Source organism: Sander vitreus, unplaced genomic scaffold, assembly GCF_031162955.1.
Source record: "Sander vitreus isolate 19-12246 unplaced genomic scaffold, sanVit1 ctg248_1, whole genome shotgun sequence".
In the NCBI taxonomy this organism is placed as follows: domain Eukaryota; kingdom Metazoa; phylum Chordata; class Actinopteri; order Perciformes; family Percidae; genus Sander; species Sander vitreus.
The window spans coordinates 85,001-87,518 of NW_027595420.1; the positions used below are offsets into that span (position 1 = coordinate 85,001).

General features: G+C 47.9%; 1 protein-coding gene across 1 annotated transcript in view; it reads left to right on the top strand.

Moving 5' to 3' along the window:
* LOC144513420 (B-cell receptor CD22-like) overlaps positions 1 to 1,025 on the top strand; it is an 11,939-nt gene extending 10,914 nt beyond the window's left edge. The window contains exon 3 of the mRNA XM_078244485.1: positions 885 to 1,025. Within this exon, the coding sequence (XP_078100611.1) occupies positions 885 to 988 (104 nt within the window). The 3' untranslated portion in view covers positions 989 to 1,025. The remainder of the gene's footprint in view (positions 1 to 884) is intronic.
* The last annotated feature ends 1,493 nt before the right edge of the window (positions 1,026 to 2,518 follow it).

Genomic DNA, 2,518 nt, shown 5'->3' on the forward strand with positions numbered 1-2,518 from the left:
GACACGCCACGCAGCTGACATGCCACGGTCACGCCACGCAGCTGACATGCCACGCTCATGCTACGCAGCTGACACGCCACGCAGCTGACACGCCACGCAGCTGACATGCCACGGTCACGCCACGCAGCTGACACGCCACGCTCATGCTACGCAGCTGACACGCCACGCAGCTGACACGCCACGCAGCTGACATGCCACGCTCACGCCACACAGCTGACACGCCACGGTCACGCCACGCAGCTGACACGCCACGGTCACGCCACGGTCACGCCACGCAGCCAGTGTGCAGGAGGCCTTACAGATATTTTGGCGAGAGGGCGGAGCTGAGGAAGATGACGCAGCCAAGCCAGTGTTGTTTATGGTTGCTATGGCTAAACGCTAAAGAGGGAAAGTATCTGATTTTCAACCCTTCTGAAGCGAGTCATCCAACACAGAGGTAAACACAGACCTCCAGGTCCTGGAGACATTCATCTGCATGTACGGGAGGACAGAAAGTCTGCAGACTTTCCCTTTAAGTTAACAACTAATGCTAACGGTAGCTATGTTGGTTGCCAGACCACTGAAGTAGACTAGAACTAGACTAGACTAAAATGTCCCAGTGAACTTAGCTAAAGGGCAAATAAAAAGGGTGACAGTTTAAGTTGAAAACACGGACAACAGCCAAAAACAACTTGAGGTGTATTTTAACATCTCCTGACAGGGGCGTAGCACCATATTCTGGGCCCTGTAGAAAGGCATTGTCTATGGGCCCCTCCCCGCATCCACAGCTATTCATTCTAGCATCTTTTTGGGCCCTCCTCACATGAGGGCCCTGGGTACTCAGTCCCCTTTTCCCCCCCAGTCCGATGCCCCTGCCTGCTGATCATGTCTGATGTGTTCTACAGGAGGAGGTAACCCAGGAGGAGGGGGAAATCTGCCTCTGATCGTTGGTCTGGTGGTCGGGGTCCTGCTGGTTCTCTTCGCTGTTATTCTGGTCGTCAAAAGGTAGTTTAAAGGAACACGCTGACTTATTGGGACTTATAGAGTAACACAAGTCGATACACAGCCATCTTCTAACCGTAAACAAACCGGGAACTATATTCTCAGAAAGGCTTGCTGCACAGCAAATCACTCCGCCCAAGTAGCAGCAGTAGCAGTGCTTCACCTTCTGAGAATATAGTTCCCAGTATGTATACGGTTAGAAGATGGCTGTGTGTCATGTGACCTTGTTATTTGTACACGCTGTGACTCTACAAATCACAACATGGAAATAGGAACATGTTGGTGTTATTTAGTCACTTATTGGGAGCAGTAGGCTAGATGTTGGTTACCTCCAGGATCTGTGCTAAGCTAGGCTAGATGGAGCCGGTTACCTCCAGGATCTGTGCTAAGCTAGACTAGATGGAGCCGGTTACCTCCAGGATCTGTGCTAAGCTAGGCTAGATGGAGCCGGTTACCTCCAGGATCTGTGCTAAGCTAGGCTAGATGGAGCCGGTTAGCTCCAGGATCTGTGCTAAGCTAGGCTAGATGGAGCCGGTTACCTCCAGGATCTGTGCTAAGCTAGGCTAGATGGAGCCAGTTAGCTCCAGGATCTGTGCTAAGCTAGGCTAGATGGAGCTGGTTACCTCCAGGATCTGTGCTAAGCTAGGCTAGATGGAGCCGGTTAGCTCCAGGATCTGTGCTAAGCTAGGCTAGATGGAGCTGGTTACCTCCAGGATCTGTGCTAAGCTAGGCTAATGGTGGGGGCGTCAGATAAAGTTACCACACGCACGGACACAAGAAGGGTATGTCTGGACTTATCTAACTCTGGGGGATACGGGGAATAAGACAAAGTCCCAATGAGTCGGCGTGTTCCTTTAATAAATCTGTCTGTCACTGTCTTTGTTACACTCACACACACACACACACACACACACACACACACACACACACACACACACACACAGGCACAAATTCAGGATGCGCATTCACTACACATCCGCGTCCAGTGTGTTTTAGTGAGTTATGAAAACAAAAGAAATGTTAAAATCGAAAATCAAATCAATCGTTGATTTTGGGAATCGTGACATTGCTAATAATTATATCTATGGAATTCCTACACAGCATGGTGCTGTGTTATTGTGATCATGGTGTTGTGTTGTTATTGTGATCATGGTGTTGTGTTATTGTGATCATGGTGTTGTGTTATTGTAATCATGGTGTTGTGTTATTGTGATCATGGTGTTGTGTTATTGTGGTCATGGTGTTGTGTTATTGTGATCATGGTGTTGTGTTATTGTGGTCATGGTGTTGTGTTATTGTGATCATGGTGTTGTGTTATTGTGATCATGGTGTTGTGTTATTGTGATCATGGTGTTGTGTTATTGTGATCATGGTGTTGTGTTATTGTGATCATGGTGTTGTGTTATTGTGATCATGGTGTTGTGTTATTGTGATCATGGTGTTGTGTTATTGTGATCATGGTGTTGTGTTATTGTGATCATGGTGTTGTGTTATTGTGATCATGGTGTTGTGTTGTTATTGTGATCATGGTGTTGTT